Genomic DNA, 18,552 nt, shown 5'->3' on the forward strand with positions numbered 1-18,552 from the left:
AAGAGCACACAATAGATACAAACTCAAAGTTAACCGCACCAAACTTGATTGCAGGAAATATGACTTCAGCAACAGAGTGGTCAATTTCTGGAATATTCTACCTGACTGTGGTTTTTTCACCAAACCCCAAAAACTTTAACCTTAGACTTTCTACTATTGACCTCACCCCTTTCCTAAGAGGTCTGTAGGGGGCGTGCGTAAGCACACCAACGTGCCTACCGTTCCTCTCCTATTGTTTCTTTTTATTTTTCTTATATGTATTCATTTCATGTATTCATAACTATGTTTATATTTATACCAATTACCTTGTAAGCAATTGACAAATCAAATAAATAAATCTGCGCGTTCACAATCTAGTTGGGGGTTGATAAGTGTTGAAGTGCAACTCTTTCGGGAACCATTAAATTCAAAAAAATAACTGCACTGTTATTAATCTATAGACCCATACAGATTCTAAATTAATTTAGATTAACATTAAACTGTTCTTCCTTGGAGTTACCAAACACATGAAAACAAAGATCCTGTGTAATGTTTTTCTCTGTATCCAGCCAATTCAGAGATTTCACTAATTGGCATAAACTACAATTAAGCAAGTTTTTATTTTATCTTATAGTAACCACAACACAGCATGAACTAGGCAACAGAATATAATAGCAATATACTGAGTTACCCCTTTGTAAATCTGATGTTTTTATGACAGTAATGTGTGTGGCTTTTGTTATATTACAAAATCTGGCCTGTAATGCAAAATAGCATTTTGGCTATCTGGCGTCTCAATAGACTTTGGCAGTTTACATTAGACTAATTTAGAAAATGCTAATTATGAAACTGTATTTCCAGTGATTTACAAATTTCTTTTGAATATCTCATTGCAATGAGAACTTTGTTGAAGTAAAATGCTTGCAAAATTAAATGCATTAAAAGATACCACTCTGGTAACACTTAATTCAAACAAGTATAGGCAAAGTTGAAATGTCTCGATTAGAGAAGATCTGAATGTATTTTCTACGACATGGATAATCCTTGATTTACAACTGTTAGTTTAGCAATTGAACCTACAAAAGCATTGAAAAAAGTGAGGACTGTTACCGCATCCTCACAGTCATGTGATCAAAATAGGAGCACTTGCATTACATCTATGACAGTTGGAGCATCCCAACAAAACAGAATCATTTGTGACTTCTTACTAAATCAATGGGGAGCTGGATTTGCTAAATGATCATGATTCACTTAACTGGCAAAAAGAAAGTGTTATAAAATCGAGCACAATTCATTTCACCACCGTCTTGCTAAGCAATGAAAATTCTGATCCCAACTATGGTAATATGTTGAGGATTGTGCTCAATTTGATATGATCACAAATCAACACTACTACATAGTGTTGTAATAGGGACAGCAGTAGGGAATCCCCAAAAGGAAAAATATAAATATCTATTTTTATCCTGCCTTTATTATTTTTATAAGTAATAAGCAACTTATTATTTTATAAGTAACTCAAAGTATCAAGCATATGCAATATCCCTCCCTCCTATTTTCCCAACAAGCCTATGAGGATAGGTTGGAGTGTGTATGTGTGTATGGTCAGGCTAATGGCTTAGAGAGTGTTTCCACTCACACTTGCATTCTTCTTTCACTCTTCCCCAAACAGGTTTCTCCTTAATGTGAAGAAAATAATAAATATGATAAAATATACAGGAAAGAAATACATAAATATGTTACATTGCTGGTGCTTATTGCAGAAGCAAATTCTTTTAAAGGTTGTTGAATGCAAAGTTTTGCTTGTCTTGTTTTTAAAAAAGAATGTTCTTAAAAACGTTTGCTCCAACTGTCTCCCATCTTGGATTCCCTCTCCTTCCCCCACATCCACTGCAAAATTTAAAAAACAATTAAAACGTTCAATAAATTTGTTTTTTGATTTTGATGTCCACTATGATTTTTAACAAGATAAAATGTGTTACAAAGATGTGATATTGGATAGGTTTTCTCCCCTACTAATTATTGAAAGCACACTTCAGAAACAGCCATAGAGTACTAAAACAACTTTCTTGGCAATTCAAAGATTCATTGGTTTATTTTATTGCAGCATAATGTTTTACAGGCAACAGCTACTCCAAATGATTCATGACATGGATTTATAAGGTGGCAAATATATACATATGGGTTGAGGAATACCAAAGAACCAACCATCAAAATGAAAATTTAACAGTACTAAAAATACAGAATATGATACATTATACAGATGAAATTGTTGCATTAAAACATATTTTACTGACACTGCAGGGAGGGACTTAACACCAAATTCACAACCAGGCATGATTAGTTGTTTACAATTACACATAACAGGAATGAATTCTTCAATGTTATAAAAAATAGCCCCTGGAGATTGAACAAATTGAGCACTCTAAATTTTGGGCTTAGGCATAATTCTCCAGAATGCATGGCAACATTCCATAGATGGGCTAATATTGTTCTGCATTAATATACCTCTCCCTATAATATATAATTCTATGTCAGTTCTGGTGTTATTAAGCTACTATTTGGGTATGCATTGTTTAGATTATTTCTGTCTTCCTGTTAGGTATCACTCATCCCATTTACTGAAATTGTAAATAATGGTAAGAACATTGAAAACTGCACGTTTACAGGTAACGTTTTTACCTTCTTTTTTTAAAATCAAACTTATTCTATTTTGTCTTAATGGAAACAGTCATTTTTCTTTTTAAAAACCCCTTAATTTTAAAGTTTTAATTAGAAGAATATAAAACAATTCAAGATTGAAATGGGTTGTTCTGAACCTTATTAGAAACATTCTGCCCTTATTCTGACAAAATGTTTCCAATTCAAAATGGTACCATTGTGATCAGAACTCTTGTACTACAGCTTGGGCAGCTGTTTTCCATTTTGAATACTGTAGAGCAATTCAAACTCAAAATATTCCATATCTTTTCACTCTGCTGGTTTTAACCATGAAGCAAACAAATTCAGTAGCCATATCCTTGGTTATCTTCTCAGTTTTTTCTCGAGGTAAGTTTCTTCTTCACTATAGACCAGAGGTGTCAAACTCGCAGTGTCATATCGTCACGTGATGTATTGCAACTTTTCTCCCCTTTGCTAAACCAGGGGTGGGGTGACCAGTGCATGATACATCCGGCCTGTGGGCCATGAGTTTGACATCCCTGCTCTAGACTATCAGTCTGTCTAACCAATCTGTGGACCCTTTTCCAAGCTCTGAATCAGTTAACAAAACTTTAAAGTTCTATACCTATTAGTCCCATCTCTTTGGCTTTGTACTATCTCAAGCACACAAGTCCTCCCCCCGTTCCTTCTTTCCACTTGCTGATCTTCTCATACTACATGTCAGTCATCCCACAGTCTTTTGCCTTCTTATCTCAAACACTCTCCTCTTTTCTCAGACCGCTTTGACAAATTCAAATTTCTCTGGCCTTCTTTAACTACACTTTCCTAACCTCTTTTAACTTTTCAGCATTCATTGTCAATCTTCTCTCAATTCTTATTACCCACCTAAGCTTTGCTAGAGTCCATATTATTTGTATATAGTAACAGAGCAATACCATTGATTTCCAGATGGCAGAAATCAATGTAACATGTTTTTATTAACAATGATGGTTTATGCATAAAGTAAAATTCATGTAAATATAATATTGTAAGAGCTGTGTACCTGGTATAAGGCTTCTGATGGAAATCATTATGTGCTTAGTAAATGGTTTTAACAATTTAATTATCAAAACAAGTACTTTAATATCCTATGCGATTTCTACTATTTTACCCTGTATTAAAATGTAGTATGACATTATAAAAATTTAATTTTAAAAAAATTATCAAGTAGCATCAGATTTAAATATGCTAACAGTTGGTCATCTGTAAAGTATAACAAAACTTCCTAGGAACTGTATTCTGGAGAAAATACCACAGTCATTTTCAAAATAATTATTTCATAAATTAGTTTTATTTTGTATTAAATGAGCACGAGTCATAACTGCTGGATTAACAGATATGCTTATTACATATCTATTGCTAAGGCTTTCAACACCACTTGAAACATGCAAATCGCCATGAAGACGAATCATTTTTTCCAGTGCTTCTTATTTAATACATAACTGCAAAGCCATTATAAATTACTAAAGAGGTATTTGGTTAAGAAATAAAATAAATCATACGGTTAATACCATAATATTCCTGCTACAAGACAAAAATTTAAAAAGTATTCAACTCCTGTATTACCTGGAATTTTAACATGTTAAGAGATTTAACTTGTTTTCACTGTAAAAGTGTTTATTACTATTTGTATTATGATTAAATTATCTTGTGGTAACCAACAGTTTTATTCAAGATTGTACAACTGAAAATGGAGCTAGATCCTACAATACTTCAATCAATAAAACTACTGACAACAGCAATAGGTATTTTAAATTTCTAAACTCATTTGACATGGCAGTAAAAGAATTCTCAGAATAAGGCACTAAAAGGGCAACAACAACCAATAAAAATATTCTAACAATAATTTACATGTTAAACGGAGCATACATATACATATGTGTATGCTTACTGTGATTCACACTTCAAATTATTAAATGAAACATGTTATACAAACACAGTTGAACAATTATGAACCAAAATACACTTCAAAACTTCGTTGTTTTAACAGTTACTTCTAACGCCACTTGAAAAACAATTCTGTATGGCTTGGCAATAATGCATAGATTATCTTAATTACTCATTTTCTCCTCCTTTACCAATATGTGAAATTAATATTTTGTAAAGCAAACCGTGTAATACTTTGAGCTATCACGAATGATTAGCATTAATAACAATACAGAAAAGGCACTGAAGTTCAAGTGATTACATAAGGCTTTGTTTTCAAGCAAATTTTGCTGCTTTAGCACAACTTTGAGTCTTCCATGAAAATTTCAGCTTCTCTCAGTTTGAGATACCTTCTTTCCATATTCAAGCCTATGTGCTTATCCCAATATAAATACCCCTCTCATGGGGTAAATAGTTCTCTCGTTCTCACTGATATGAGAAAAGCTTACCACATTCCATTAAGATTGACAAGCATTTATTTTTCAGGAATTTCTAAAGGCAGCACTAATCCTAAGCTTTATTTGCTTTTACTTGCATTACATAGTAATAATTAATCTAATCTACCTTAAGGCAAACCCGCAATAAGATACCCTCAGCGAGCTTTTTATGCCAAAGCAAGGAGGAGTGAGTAACAGCAGTCTTAGCCCTGAAGCTTGTGAAAGTTGTATCGGAAAGAACAACCAGTCTGAACACTTCTATATGGTGAAAAAAGTCCACCATTCTCAGACTGCACCATGATCCGTGAAGCTTGCATCTACTGTTAACTGGAATAAACAAGACAAAACAAAAAGCCAGAATTACAAATGTTTATTTTATCATTTCATATGATATTATAGATTTATAGATATTATAGATATTATAGATAGAACCATTTTTTTCCTTTTAAACTAAAGCATAAGAGCAATATTTGTGAAGTATTCATGTTGGGAAAGCCAGAACCTTTTCATAGTTAATGCATTTCCTTAATAGTAATGAGAGTTAGAGAGTTTGCATGATTTTGTGATCACCTCAGTTCTTGTTGTTTTTAAAGAAACTAATCAAATTAAAGAACTAATCCTTGGAGCCAACTCCAAAGACAAATTTTCTGATAGTTAGAACAATTAATCAATGAAACAATTTGCTTCAAGAAGTTTGTGGGTGCTTCAAGACTGGATATTTTTAAAAAGGGATTGGACAAACTTTTTCTAAAATGGTATGGGGCTTCCCTTTGGAGCAGGGGGTTGGACTAGAAGACCTCCAAGGTCCCTTCCCACTCTGTTATTCTTGCACCAACCCACCTCATAGGATTATTGGTGGTGTGGGGAAGTGGAGAGGAGGAAAGAGTAGTTCACCACCTTGAGTTATTCATAAAAATAATAAATATAAGATATAAATAATATTAAACTTTGAAACTTCTGTTCCCAGGAACTTTTCACAGGAGGAACAAACAGCTGTGCCAGATTTTTATTATTTTTGCTCATTTGTATAAATAACAAAACTCCCTTTTAAGTCCAGTTTCTAAAACATTTCATTGTGGTTATGTTCTTCAGTTGGGTGTCAGAAATTTAAATATTAATAATTGTCCCACTGGGTTATTTGAGCCAAAGCAAGATGTGTCTGTTTCTCAAAGTCATGTTAAAGTATTTTCATTATTGTGGGCAGGTGTCCCTTCTTTCAATTTTCCATATTAAAATTACCAGAACCTACCAAAATTATCTTGTATAACCTTGACTTTACTATGCAAAGCTATTTACTTTTCAGTATTTAAATAAGATTATTTTGTACCTGAATTTGTACTTCTCTTATATATAATACCAGGATTGATAAACAATTCAGAATCACAAAGAAAGATTAACATTATTCTTGGCAGAATTGGGAAGAGAAAGGGGCAAGAAAGACCTAAAAATATTTTCTTAAGAAAAATGAAATTCATGACTAATGTAATGTTTAAAATATTTATGGCTGGATATATAGTTGTGACACAAATTTATTAGATTTTAAGTGCAAGAAGATTGTACAAAACTGAATAAAATTGGAAGGCCTGCCTCAATGAGTTTGTATCCTAGTCTGTACTAATTGAAATATTTGAACAGTTTTTAGAAAGCAATGTCTGAAAAATATCTGAAAGTCCAGGTAAAATGCTTTAAACTTCTTGAGGAAAATGAAAAAAGTCCGACATTCAAATTACAAATGATATAATAGTACTGACTTTTTCTTTTCTATCTACAAAAAGACTGGCATAATCAAAATTACTTTGATGGAATATTTTTTCGAACTCTATCTTACTTACTCATGAAGTGTATTTAATTTTAAGCAATACCCTAAGTATGTTGATCAGAATTACAGTGAACTTTTAACTTTTTTAACTTAATGTTAGATAAGGTTGTGGATAACAAAGATACATTTACCCATAAGATAGAGAAGCAGTAAAAAGTACTAAGAGAAATAAATGTACTTTTTACAAGATAGGATTCCATCACCGTGCCATACATAGCAGAATTAAGATTGTTTTGAAGATACACATACTGTTCTGTTACAAACAGTATCAAAAAGAACAATATAGCATAACAAAGATTTTGAGCAAATGATATACAAGGACCAAGGGAAGCAAAGGTAATAGATTTCTTTAAAAAGAACCCCAAGAGCCTAAGAAATATTAAGGTGAAGGTTTTTTTTACTTTGAGAAAGTTCCTTTTTCATTATTTGATGAAAGTAATTTTGCTTTCTTACTTTTGTTACATGACACAAGTACTAGTGTGTTTAAAAGCAAAAGCTACTCACCAGTAACTTGAATTCTCTGAATGAGTAATGTCCCCCACAGATCCATATTCCTTTGACCTATTGAAATTTAGAAATTAACATTTCATGATAATTGCCATATGCCCTGACTGCTAACTGTATGCTTTGTGAAAAAAGAAGTGATCTGAATGTTGAAACAGAGTAAAATGAGAGATCAATCCAAAATATGAATTTATGAGTAGGAAACAAAAAGAGGAGAAACAACAACAAATGAATAGTTTTGATGAAGTGAAGAAAAAATATATCTTTTAAACTGAAGTTTTAGGTTTTGTAAATAATGCAAAACCAAGATATTTTAAGAGATCAAGATTTTAAAATGCCTAGGAATGAGATTCACAGATGAAAGAGCTAAGAACATACGTGGACTGTTGTTCCCAAAGAATCTTGTTAGATCTGGTTAGTAATTTTTTTAGAAAAATATAGATGATTTTATAGATGTAGAGAGAAGTTCCTGTGGATGGGCTCCAGCATGAGGTTGAAAGCTCAGAAAACTAAACCTCTGGTCCTGGTGACCAACCCAGATTGGATCCTACTATTATCCTTCTCATCTTTTCTACTACCTTCTTTTATTGGTATCATTATTATGATTATTATTGCTCTGTTGTTTTGCATATACACCGAGAGCTTATGTACCGAGACAAATTCCTTGTGTGTCTAATCATACTTGGCCAAATAAAGTTCTGTTCTACTCTGATCTTTTCTATCCCTGTGCCTATCCCTACTCTCTTAGAATGTTTGGGAGAAATGCAGATTTCATATGGATTTTCATCCGTTCTGCGTATTTTTGCCACAGTCAAAATTTTATTTATGCATAGCACCTACCTTATCTCAAGTGATATAGCACTCTATATGATGAAAAGTCATGTCTAGGATTAGATAGGTAAACCAGTAAGAATTCTGTCAGTAACAGGTAGAAAATGCTAAAGATGCTGCAAATTCTATTAAAAAATAAGGCTTAAAAGTAGCAATACAGCTTTTAAGTAAGGTAGCAATATTTGGTTTAAGTATTATTTCAGTTTTATATCTAAAGAGTACATTTTAAAAAAATATCAATGTAAACATCTATCAACAGTCCTGTTTTCTGACAAATAATAATAAACAGCAAAATCTACAATATTAAATCTGAAGGGTGTTACAGAAATTACAGTTGAATAATGTTTAATTGAATGCTGCATGCACTAATGTCCTAGAATAATACTAAATAAAGTAAAAGCAGTTGCGCTATAAGAAAGAAGTTGAGAAACTTGGTCATTAACATAACCTTCACAAAATGAAATAAAAATAACTGCATGACTTCTGTGATTTCAGAATCATTATTGTTAAGAATCATGATTGAATAAAAACTGCACAGTGTGCAAATGAAGCAAAAGGAATGATGGAAGAGATGAAATAAAAATGACTTTTAAAAGACGGTAGCTTTTGTTATTGTAAAAGCAGAGATGATACTTCAAAGGAACTGAAAAGATTATGGCAAGAATAATTAGTAGCAGAGCAGCTTTGATATTTAAGCTGGTAAATTGGCAGATGAGGTCCCTAGATTTATGGTACTGGAGGATTTAGATATGCCTCCTCTTGGTATGAGTTCAGAGGTAATTTGGGAATTCATGGCCACCATGGTAACCATAGACTTTAAGCAGGTCCATGGAATGAAGTGAACTGAATGTGGAGGATGCTGTCATCGATCTCTTTTCATGATAGAGTGGTTTGATTGCCTTGCAACTCTCCACATCTGCCCCCCACCAGAGACTGTACTGTCCTAGGAACCTGCATTTTAGAGGAATGCAGTTTGACTGAGGCTTTAGTCACTGCCTGGAACTAGATGATGACAGTGAAATAAGAAGGTTATTCTGCCTGTTTGTGGATTCTGGAGAGACCCTTGGATTTCAGAGGAAGCCTGAAATGACAAAAAAGATGTCTAGAGTCCCACTTGAGCATGATGAAGAACAAATCTAATCAAAAGCAGGTAATACCTTTATTAAGGATTACCTTGTGCTAATAAGAACAGTAACACAAAATGATTTTTCCATTGTTATCCTGTCTGCAGTTAGCTAGCTCTTGGCTCTGTTCAAGGTAACTCAGGGCCTCCTGAGAAGAGAGTGGGCAAGGAAACTTCAATAGGAACTTCTGAGATTTATTCAAAGTATATGGTTGATAAAAATTTAATCTGAACTAAACTTCAACTAGGCAGATCCTATGAAGTTAGTTGACTGTGGCACAGTTTATCTTAATATATGGAAAGAGAGTGAGACTGTTATTCTTAAGAAAGTGCATGGAGTTCTTGGGGCTATAAATCTCTGTATTAAATCCATGGCCCTCCTGACTAACCAAGGCCTCCTTGGAAACATATGGTTGGATGCATGTAGTGATAAAATCTTCAGATGATAATTCAATCAGCATTTGAACCACCCATTTCTCTAGAAGCCATTGCTGGATCCAATGGTACTAGAGGAAATTTGTTTTGTCTTCAACCTATCCTTTCTAAAGATTGTTGAGAAGGTTGGCTGCAGAGGTCCTGCACAAAAAGATTATCTGGAGACTTCTTAGTTGGGTTTTGGACCTCGGTATCATACCAATATAGTACTGATGACACTTACTAATGATTTATGGTGGATTTGGGATGGGGTGGTGCATCATGATCTTTTTAGATCAGCATCTTCAATACCATCTACTATGGTATGGTTCTGGATAGGTTTAATGTGTTTAGAACGAGAGTCATGAAACTGTAGTGGTTCTCCTTCCTCCAAGGCCAATTCCTGTTGGTTGTGGATAAGGAAAAATCCAGACTTATGCCTGTTTTGCATATGTCCTTAGAGTTCTATTCGTTCCCCCATGCCTATTTGATATCTATTCGGTGAAGTCATCCATCAGAATGAGGTTGTCTCATCAATGTGCTCATGATAATCTGCTATACTCCTGGCCAATTAAATAATGCAATCAAGGTTTTCTCTCAGCATATGGTCTGTAGAGATTCTCAGTCATCCAGGTCATGGTTGTCCCTTTTTTAGGATGCAACTGGACTTGTTTTTTCTTTTGAAGATGTTTCTCTTCTCATCCAAGAAGCTTCTTCAGCTCTGACAGGATAGTGGGGAATGGAAGGACTTATATTCCTTGCAGTTAGCTGGTAATCTGAATCCTTTCAGAGGATAAAGCACTTGGAAGTTTATCTGTGTCGTCAGAGTCACCTGAGACCAGGAGCACTACTCAGGTGACCAGAAGCACTAGTACTCACTACTTTTAGCTATACAATTTGGAATGAACAGCCTTGAATGGTGTGGGAGTAGGAATGGATTTCCAGAGGAAAAAAATGCAGACTACAGGAACCATGAGCACTATATTCAGGTGATCCTGAGGATACAGATAAACCTCCAAGTGTTTCAACAACCTTCTAAAAGGATACAGATTATTAGCTGTCTGCAAGGAATATAATCCTTCCATTCCCCACTATCTTGTCAGAGGTTAAGAAGCTTCTTGGATGAGAAGTGAACCATCTTCAAAAGAAAAACAAGAAAGTCCAGCTGCCTCCTGAAAAAGCATGTCTGGGACTCTCCGCATATTGTTTTCTCTCAGGCTGTGAGGCAACAGGGTTTAGTTTATCCATCAAAAGATTGAGTTTCTGTGAGTTTTAATGTCCCCTAGAACTGGGAATTAGTTCTAGAAGGGGTTACATTCTCCAAGAAAGAATTTAAGACTCTTCCTAGACTATCAGCTCCTGCCTGAGAAACAGATGGCACTCACACTCAGAAGGGTCTTCATGCATCTTGTGCAGAAACTGTGTTTATTCTTGGTTCAAGAAGTCCTGCTCATGATTACTTGTCATCTCCTGTTTGAATTAACTGCAACGTGGCCTACATGCAGTTGCCCTCAAAGACCACTCAGAAGCTACAAATAGTCCAGAATGTAGTCATTCAATCATTTACAAGTGCACCTTGAGACAACCATATAATACCAATGATTCACAAGCTGCAGGGGTTTCTGGATGTAATTCAAGCTGATTATCACCTATAAAGTCCTTAATGACACATGGCAGGCTACTTGTGAAACTGTCTATTTCCAATTATTGCTGCCCATCCTACAAGATATAAGTATGCTCCAAGTTCCTTCTATCAAAAAACATCAGTGATAGGATATGTGCCTTTTATAGCATGTTTTTTGTAGTTTTTATAAAGTTGTTTCAATTTGATGTTAACCAGGTACATCCAGGTTGTTTTGTATAAGAGACTTGGCCACACAAGATGGATGACTGAATGAGTGAGTGAGTGAATGAGTAAGTGAATGAATGAATGAATGAATGAATGATGCTTATTTCAGTTCACATAATTCACAGAGTATCCATGTAAGAGTAACCATTATTTATAAAGAAATAATTTAAATCTTAAACAGGTAGTCCACAACTTACAACACTTCACTTAATGACCGTTCAAAGTTACAAAGCACTGAAAAAAGTGACATGACCATTTTTCACACTTACAATTGTTGCAACATCTCCTTGGTCATGTGATCAAAATTTGGATGCTTGGCAACTGGTTTATATTTATGACAGTTGCAGTATTCCGGAGTTCTGTGATCCTCTTTTGCAATCTTCTGACAAGCAAAGTCAATGGGAAGCCAGATTCACTTAATGACTTTGTTACTAACTTAACAACTGCAGTGATTTACTTAACAACTATGGCAAGAGAGATTGTAAAATGGGGCAAAATTCACCTAATGTCTTGCTTAGCAAGAGAAAGTTTGGGCTCAATTGTGGTTGTAAGTTGAAAACTACCTGTATACCTAGTATACTAGGTATACTAAGACTGGGTTTGTATACTGCACATTGCTTGTACAGCCATTATTTATTTTAATATTGACTCTTAAGTAACTGAGAATTGCACTTCAAGCTATAAGCTATAATTAACAAACCATAATGTCCAGCTTCACATGAAAACACAAAATACTGTGTATGCCCAGTACAGGCTTTTAATATATCTTTAGCAAAACATTTACAGAAGAAACATTTCATGTTTTATATTCCCCATTACTGACCGTGACTTTATCTACATCAATGTAACAATGTTCTAATATACTGATCATTTTGATTGCTATTTTTGTATTAAAATCTATTTATAATTGGTTTCTGTTAGGAAAAAGATTAAAATGTAGTCTGTTCATATCTCACCTAGCTTTTGCAGAAGTATTTTTAACTTTCCTGAATGACTGATTCGCTGTAGATCTTGTGGAAAGAGTCCTCGGTGAAGCACGAACAAAACTAGATGGTGGTGTTTTGGGGAGCTTCTTTATTAAATGAGAAACCCATTTCTTCTGATCTTCCTGACAGGATGCCAACAGCAACATGTCTCTTGCTGAAGTTATGTCATAACTTACTATTGGGAAAAAAAATAATGAACAGACCCAAACTGTTTGAGAAAAAAGAATATATGGCATGTTTTGCTTGCAAATCATATTAATTATCACTGCTTTTTCTTCCAATGAAAGTCTGTAGTGATGCACAAAAATAGCATTTCAAATACATAGAATATAAAAGACAAAACAAATTATTTGATTAAAAAGCTTACTAACTTTCATTAACACTCTGGTGCTGAGTCATAAAAACCAAAGATTCATCTGAGAAGCTTACCTACTAGGTATTGTAATAAGGAAGCACTTGAGATCAATTATAGTAAAATCAAGATCTCAATTTTTGCACAGCATCGTAGAGTTTGTCCTGATAGTTAAATGATCAGACAATAGAGCAAGTTATAATCTTATAATCTTTAAATACTTGACTGTAGTTTTTCATAAGTCAACCAAATGTAGGCACATCAAGATTATGCAAAGATCAGCAATAGCAATACAATCCAGACGGGCACAGCATTTTCTCAAAATGCTAAAGTTATATTTGGTTAAAGTTCATGTGAAACTTTTGTCGGAAGGTCATTGGAACCATACAACTCCTGTTTCCTTTGGAAACAGACCAAAAAACTGTAATAGAATTTATTTTCAAAAAATGCTATTTTGATGATAGACCAAAGCAAGTTTTTTCAACTGTGTAGCTGTAGTTTTACGTTTGTATTTTGTTTCATTTGAAACATAAACTATTTAGTTTACTCTGCCGTGCTAATGAATGACCTAACTAGAAATCAGAATAATATACTGGAGTGTTAAAGGTAAATAGAAAAGGTCCAACTCATATATACATCTTTTATTTTTTATTTATTATGCCGCTCTCCCCGCTACAAGATGATTCTGGGTGGATTATTCCATTCTAAGTATTGTTTGGTTGTCTATTTCAAATTACCCTGAACTACATTCATGGACGTAAGCATATTTACGATAGAAGCCTTAAAGGCAACACTTAACTTTTAATGCATATTCCAAATCTGTACATATTTGTTCCTGAGATGAAATATGAGGTGATTTTAGGAATCTAAATGGTTCAAAGTAAAAACTGGGTTGGATCCAAACAAACAGCACACTGTAACAAATACTTGCTCAAAAATGTAAATCCATCTTAATTAGATTTATATAAATACACATATATACATACACCCAAACACACTGTATTCCAGCCAAATTTGACAAATTAAACAGGATTTAGGTCAACAATTTCAACAAGAACTTCATACCTGCATATCCTATATTGAAACTGTTAGAAACACATTGAACAATAATTAAAATCATTTTATGCCATACCTTTACATGGTGCTATTAATTCTTCTTTTTTATCCAAGTGATCTTTGTGGCATTTAACATGGCATCGCCGACATTCCACTGCAGGGGGTGGCTTAAATACGTGCCATAGAGGCTTGGCACAAGCCTCACAATTGGCTGGAAAATGGTATAAAGTTGGGACAAATTCATGCCCTTTATGATGCAGAAAATTTGTCTTCTCTGCTGGCTGTATTGATTCTACTTCCAAGTCTTTTCTACACTCTCCCTCATTGGCATATAGGATCTGATAAAAGCAAACCAAAACAAAAAAGTGTAAAGATTTGTGTCAGTCCCTGGGTATATAAATACACATTAACTAAACGAACAAACTGTATAAGCAAACGCTTTACCTGAAATATTTTGGGTATTTCTTCAGTTTCTGCTCTATAAACATCACCCTGTGTAACTGGTCTAACATGGAACAATTTACTAAAATGAAATTACACGGTGTTAATAATCATTCTCAGTACAAGGGAAATATATCATCTAGTTTAACACTATAACATTGACTATTTTATGTTAATATCCCATATTCATAGGTGATATTCCTTGCAACAATAGGTGATACCCATGCAACATACTGCTTAATCAACATAATAGCATTCATAAATGAAAAAAATGCGTAACTATTAGAATACCAGAAAAAGAATGCTTTTTATAGTGATGAATGTAAACATTTTTTATGTTATCTATACTCTCGAACAGTTTATTCTGTGAACATATGTATTATAATTGCAGTGGCCCATCATATTGCACTAAAGTAAAATGTACAGCTGAAGTTATTAATTTAAAAATTTTTTGCAAAATCCAGACTATTAAAAAATGGACACAATGTTTAATTATTTTAATCATCTTAAAACAAAAGAATTCTGATGATAATGATCAATCTGATTTTGGCAACAGGGAAAGTGGATATTGGATAAAATGATACATTATATTATATAATATTATATATTATATAATTAATATAATATAATATAATATAATATAATATAATATAATATAATATAATATAATATAATATAATATAATATAATATAATTATATTATATTATATTATATTATATTATATTATATTATATTATATTATATGAGATAAATAATGTTTAGAGAAAATATTTTGAAAATTATTAGGACAAAAGGTTAACCAAAATTAATTATACTTCAACAAGCACCTACAGACTTTTAAGACTTCAAAATTATTTCAAATTGATATTATTAAAACGTACTCTATATCCAATACCATACATGGATTAGATTGTTCTTTATCCTGTTCATCATTATAGAATAGAATCTTCCTGCTGCTGACCACAACATACTGGGAGGGAAAAGGAAAAGAAAAGACACTATTAATGCCTATGTTATGGTTGCACATGATAAAAGTCATATAAAGCAAGTCAAATTTTCTGGCCAAATAAAAGGTGTCTTGTAATATGAGCAGCTATAGAAACTTTAACTAACCACTTGTATATTACAATGAAAGGCAAATACAAATGTAATATAATTTAGCCATATCACACTTTTGATAACACTTTCAATGTATTAACATTAAAATATTTTCATATATGGGTTAAATAATTTCAAGTTCTATGCATGCTATGATAATTTATCGTATAAATTATAAAAATATTTAAACATAAACTGTAGATAAAATTATTTTAACAGCAGACAAGATTTCATATAATAGTTTCTCTTGTTTTTCTTTACTGCAACTGTAACATTTCATATCTGAATTTGACTTTATTAATTCCCATTGTAAACACCCATGTTTCTGTAGTCTGGATTCAAGTCAAAATCAGTACTTGATTTGGCTTATGAAAGGCAAGTTAATCAATACCTGCTTCTTCCACCCATAACGTTTAATATTCCCTTTGTTTGGTATTGAAAGCCAGCCCTCGATTCTTGATTCTGTATAAAAAACAATATATATTGGTTAACATTTTATTTGCAGAGAATTGTAAAAGAAAAGATTTGTTTTCATGCAGCCATTAGCAATGGTCAAACAAACTAACAAAATAGCAACAAATAAGCTTAGCTAAACAAGAACAAGGATTTAAGCTTTTTTCATGCCTGGTCACAAATTCATTTACCATGGCACCATTGCAAAACCTACAAAGATGTTATAAACTTACATCCAACATTTTCAATGGATATGTTTTAATTTAGTTGACAAGATTTCAAAGGGCAACTGTTTCAGCATAAAGGTATTTTACAAAAATTATATTCCTAATTTCATAATAGAGGGGAGCAATTAAATATTTTGCATAAATATATAGTAATTGAAAGCCAAAATAAAAGTGCAAAAGAGCAAGCAAGAAATCTCAATTTGTCCCATTACTCACAGAAGTTAAGAACAGAAGAGAAATAAATAAGGAATGTGGAAGAATCAGCTAGATATAAAGAATAAGAAAAAAGCAATTTATTCAATTTTAAATGACAGAGAATGCTAAAATGAAAGAACAAACCTATGATGTGAAGCTTAATTAAAATTAACTATAAGCTGTTGAAATTCTTGGTTCTCACATACAAAAATATCAAAACATACAAAACATCCAAATTCAAGTTACTATTTTTGAACCAAGATGATATGAAGGTGATAAGCTGCATATGAAAAGTAATTATTAGGTATATGGGTTTGTCCAAAATAGTGATGTAAACATAAAAATTCATATATACTTGTGATGATAAAATCTATTTTTGTTCATCATTTGAATGTATAAAATATAAATAGACAAAAAAGAAAAACTAATATTAAAACATTGACATCTTATCTAAATAGGATAATATTTTTAGTATAACATGATGGAGAATTACAAAGAGTGACTCTCTTACCTGTAACACTTCCGTCTGCTTCATCAGCTGGAAGGCTGGCAACACTAGTAGAGTCCATGCCCTGCTGCAAGTCTAAAATTTTACTACGCAATTGTTCTATATCACTCTCTTTACTGTCCAGCTGCATTTGAAGTTCATTCCTGTAGGTGGACTCTTCCAGCAGTTGCTGTATTCAATAGAAAATGGGGTAAACCATTCTTCCAATATTTCTATGAATTCATCTCATAATTCATAGTAGAGTCAATTTTCATAAACAATTTTTTGCTTATATCATTTTTATGGAGAGCTGTAGAGCATATTGTTTATTCTAGTCCGTGCTGGGAAATATTAGGTGGGAAAATGAACTTCTAGGCCACTGAAACAAGTTTGCATAGTATCTGGAGGCTAACACTGCTCAAATTCAGATATTGGCTGACTAAACCCAGAGTCAGCAGAGATGACAAACCATTGTGGAAGCTGGCTATTTTAGATAACTATCAGCCTATCTCCAACCTTCCCTTTTTAGGGAAGTTGGGTGAGAGAATGGTGGGGCTTTACTTATAGAAGCTCTGGATTAAAAGGATTATCTAGATCCTAGGTGTCCAACCTTTTGTTTGCCTGGATCACACTGAGTGAAGAGGAATTGTTTTGGACCATACATCAAATATAATTAATGTATATAAATAGCAAACTTCCTTTAAATGTTTTTTTTATATTTTGTGAGGCCACATTATTAGCTGTCAAGGACCACGTGCAGCCTGTGGGTCAGACACATCTGATCTAGACTCTTTTCAGCTGGGATTTAAGCTTGTTTATGAGATGGAACTAGAACCAAGCTAAACTAAAACTCCAGGATAGGAAGACCAAAAAAATGACAATGAATCACACCCTTCATCCATGGAGCAATGTTGACAGATTCCACTTATCAAGGAAAATGGATGGACATGGAATGCTCTTATGGGTAATTTTAATAGTTTACATAGGAAATTCCATATTGAAATTAGAAAACAATTAAGAGAAAGATCTGCTATAATGTATATCGGGACATTCTGCTTTTATACAGGTAACAGTTTAATTGATAAAATTCTTGTAATTCAATCCCTTTTTTCTCAATAAATCTTAATAAAATTTAGTGAAAGTCATTATTATTGGAAAATTATAACCATCAAAGGCTTAGCAGTTAACTTGGTATGCCAGAAATGAGACACTTTGATAATGGTACATCCCTTATCAAATAATCTCTGTATTGTTGACATTGTACAAGGGGCTCTCCTTGAACCTCAAATCTGGTTGGTAGCTGCTTAAGTTTATCCATGTGGCATCTACGTTTTTACTTTCCAGATGCATCTCACAATACTTATTGTCAACTTTAAAGTTCTATATGGTGTAGAATATGAATTCCTTAAGAGATTGCCCAATTCAAGTAGAACCAGGTATGAGGCTTCTTCTACTGAGTCAAATATTCCACTATCAAGTAGTTTGGGCATAGCATTTCTTCTGTTCTGAATACATGACAACCGTATTTTAATCAATTACAAAAGAGAGAAAAAAAGAACAGAAGTGGCTAAGTCAATATACTGACAGATAGGATAAAAACAAATAGCCTTTGGAACTCTGGACAGAGGCAAACAAATGGAAGAAAACAAAAATTATGTGCTGGACCACAAATACATA

General features: G+C 33.1%; 1 protein-coding gene across 3 annotated transcripts in view; it reads right to left on the reverse strand.

Moving 5' to 3' along the window:
• Positions 1 to 2,052: 2,052 nt before the first annotated feature.
• Positions 2,053 to 18,552, reverse strand: part of ROCK1 (Rho associated coiled-coil containing protein kinase 1) — an 86,471-nt gene continuing 69,971 nt past the window's right edge. Inside the window, exons 28-35 of one of the 3 annotated variants that reach the window (XM_026699332.2) lie at positions 16,900 to 17,065; positions 15,905 to 15,975; positions 15,297 to 15,385; positions 14,418 to 14,496; positions 14,050 to 14,311; positions 12,536 to 12,740; positions 7,363 to 7,419; positions 2,053 to 5,366 (exon numbers count right to left, since the gene is read on the reverse strand). In XM_026699332.2, the coding sequence (XP_026555117.1) occupies positions 5,363 to 5,366; positions 7,363 to 7,419; positions 12,536 to 12,740; positions 14,050 to 14,311; positions 14,418 to 14,496; positions 15,297 to 15,385; positions 15,905 to 15,975; positions 16,900 to 17,065 (933 nt within the window). In that variant the 3' untranslated portion in view covers positions 2,053 to 5,362. Of the gene's footprint in view, positions 5,367 to 7,362; positions 7,420 to 12,531; positions 12,741 to 14,049; positions 14,312 to 14,417; positions 14,497 to 15,296; positions 15,386 to 15,904; positions 15,976 to 16,899; positions 17,066 to 18,552 lie in introns of those variants that run through there. The other 2 variants (XM_026699333.2, XM_087931149.1) reach the window with 2 other exon arrangements.

This window comes from Pseudonaja textilis, chromosome 3, assembly GCF_049901715.1.
Source record: "Pseudonaja textilis isolate UNSWEBS1 chromosome 3, rPseTex1.2, whole genome shotgun sequence".
In the NCBI taxonomy this organism is placed as follows: domain Eukaryota; kingdom Metazoa; phylum Chordata; class Lepidosauria; order Squamata; family Elapidae; genus Pseudonaja; species Pseudonaja textilis.